Source organism: Sinocyclocheilus anshuiensis, unplaced genomic scaffold (assembly GCF_001515605.1).
Source record: "Sinocyclocheilus anshuiensis isolate Anshui unplaced genomic scaffold, SAMN03320099.WGS_v1.1 scaffold1091, whole genome shotgun sequence".
NCBI classification, from domain to species: domain Eukaryota; kingdom Metazoa; phylum Chordata; class Actinopteri; order Cypriniformes; family Cyprinidae; genus Sinocyclocheilus; species Sinocyclocheilus anshuiensis.
Genome location: NW_015544196.1, coordinates 280,303 through 283,122, shown reverse-complemented (window position 1 = coordinate 283,122; position 2,820 = coordinate 280,303). Strand labels below are relative to the sequence as shown.

The 2,820-nt window shown below is 38.8% G+C and overlaps 1 protein-coding gene across 2 annotated transcripts in view; it reads right to left on the bottom strand.

Annotated features, from left to right (window-relative positions):
- Positions 1 to 882: 882 nt before the first annotated feature.
- LOC107696729 (ras and Rab interactor 3-like) overlaps positions 883 to 2,820 on the bottom strand; it is a 23,092-nt gene continuing 21,154 nt past the window's right edge. For both annotated transcript variants that reach the window (XM_016497209.1, XM_016497210.1), the window contains one exon: positions 883 to 1,430. In XM_016497209.1, the coding sequence (XP_016352695.1) occupies positions 1,113 to 1,430 (318 nt within the window). In that variant the 3' untranslated portion in view covers positions 883 to 1,112. The remainder of the gene's footprint in view (positions 1,431 to 2,820) is intronic.

Genomic DNA, 2,820 nt, shown 5'->3' with positions numbered 1-2,820 from the left:
GAATGATTTCTGAAGATCATGTGACACTGAAGACTGGAGGAATGATGCTGAAAATTCAGTGCTGCATCACAGAAATAAATTACACTTTAATATATATTCACATAGAAAACAGTTATTTTAAATTATAATAATATTTCACAATATTACTGTTTTTACTGTATCAAATAAATGCAGCCTCGGTGAACAGAAGAGATAAAACATTAAAATACCTTTACCTTTTCGAATGGTAAATATACAACTACATATTTTAACAAAAAATAATTGGTATAAAAATGTATTTATGAAATAGATGTTACATATTAAATAATTCCATTTGCCTATTTTTCTAATTTGCAAAAACGTATTTATTAAAAATAAATGAATCAGTATTTCAGTGAAGTTGATGCATTTGAGATCTTGAGCTGCAATGGAGCTTCAGATGAAAATCTAAATGTCTGAATTTTTAGTGATTTTTTAAGGTAAAATCTCACATCAAAAAAAAAAAAAACATACAGATTTTTATGTGGCCTTATGGGCACCAATGTAGAATTAAATAAAATTAAAATCTATCAATTCACACATATGATATTTGTAAATATGTTTTTGTATTTCAGATGAATGAAAGTATGGACTGAAAGTGCATCGCTTCAGACTCGTCCAGTGTAAACCGCTCCAGTGATTCAATGCAGCATGCTACATGCGTCCAGTGCAGACACAGTGCCATTACTCAGAGTATGTCAGGTGTGCACATATATGATGTATTGTTTAAACATAACTCATTTTTATTTAGATTTTTTTGTTTATAGTCAACACTTTGGTATTACTCTGCAATGCACACCTCTGCAAGCCAATCGATAAGTGACGGCTGAATCTCAGATCGCTGGACAGCGTTTCCAGATCTCCTGTTTGGCAGATATTGCTTTTTGCATTATTACCAAGTATCTTGCTTCGATTCATTTGAAATGCTATTGTGCTTTCTGATTACACGCAACACACCCAAACACACGAAAATAATCACCATCATCCATAGAACTGAACACGTATACAGCATTCAAATACTTTGTGACATCCATAATCCTCTTGCCATGAACGTGACAACAAATATAAAAGTCACACTGTGCACCTGTGTCTCTTCACTCCTCGCACACTGACTCGCCCAGATCTACGGCGCCTCCTCTGGTCAGTCTGCGCATCTTGCTGAAGTCGTGATCGGAGCGGAGGTAGGACAGCGACGCTCCCTCATGCGTGCCCAGCTGATGGGGCTGAACGTGGGCCGGCAGAGGACGCATTTCCCCTTCACTCCTCCAGAACAGACAGTAGTGCTGCGGCTCCGTCACGCCGAACAGACCGGCGCAGGTCTGGGCTAAAGCCTCGACGTTTTCCCCTGCCTTCCAGAGGAGTGTTCGCACTGCACTACGACAGTCGTCCTGGAATAACACTCGCACAAACCTCTGCACTCCGGCAGGAAACAACAAAAACAAACACACATAGCTGATTTAAAGGAATGAAAATTATGAGAAATGTAGCGTTACGTCACTTGCTCAGCAATGGATGCTCTACAGTGAATGGGTGCCGTCAGAATGAGAGTCCAAACAGCTGATAAAAACATCACAATAATCCACAAGTAATCCACACCACTCCAGTCCAGCAATTATGCATGTTTGTAAGAAAGAAATTTATCATTAAGAAATTTAATGGCTAATATACGAGTCTATATTCCATAATAATGCATCATCCAGTGAAAAAGTCCATCTCAAAATAGGGTTGGGTACCGAAACCCGGTGCCAATATGGCACCGGTACCTATGTAACCGGTATGTACTAGAACCGAATCAGAACGCTGATTTCGGTGCCTCATTTCGGTGCCACTTAAATGCTTGAGCGATCGATTTGAAATATTTGTTCTCCGAAATGGCCATAAGGAAATAAAATAATTTCCCGACTGAGAAAATTCATGAAAGTCTTGTTTACTCCGTTACAGCGATAGCAATGCCTTTGTCCATATTAGGGATTTCCTGAGTTCTATTCCCTCTGTGATGCACATGTGGAGTTTCTGCGCAAGGGCGCCCTCTGGCATCCAGTATTAATGAAACAACCGTTTTAAAAGTATCGATTTGGCACCGGTATCGGAAAAAACCCAAACGATACCCAACCCTATCTCAAAAGTCCTCTTACATCAAAATCCATCAACATATTTGTTATGAACTGTTTTGGCTTGTAAACGGTGCCTGATTTTGTGCATATTTCTCTCCTGATTCAGACCACTGGAGAAAGCAATATTATCGACACATATTTTAGCTGGAATAAATGGTTTAAAGATAAAAATGCTTTTATCAATTTGTTTCTTACAAACACACCTTTCACTTCACAAGATGTTAACTGATGGACTGGAGTGGTGTGGATTACTTCTGGATTATTGTGGTTTTTATCAGTGTGGTTTAGACTCTCATTCTGACGGCACCCATTCACTGCAGAGCATCCATTGCTGAGCAAGTGATGCAATGCTACATTTCTCCAAATCTGATGAAGAAACAAACTCATCTACATCTTGGATGGGGCGTACATTTTCAGCATATTTCCATTTTTGAATGAACTATTAAACTAGTAAATAAATAAATAATTAACCAACTGTTTATAGTCTTAATACAGTCTCAGTGTGCATGATTAAACTTTTCACACTATTTAAAAGGGAAAAAAAACATGTTTTCTGTCACGTTGCACGCACACGAGGGACGAGGAGATGCTGGAGAATACTTTACCAAGACTTTATTTGCACCAAGGAACCAAGGGAGACGAACACAGGAAGACGTTCACACGAAGACGTACAACAGCGGACAGAGAA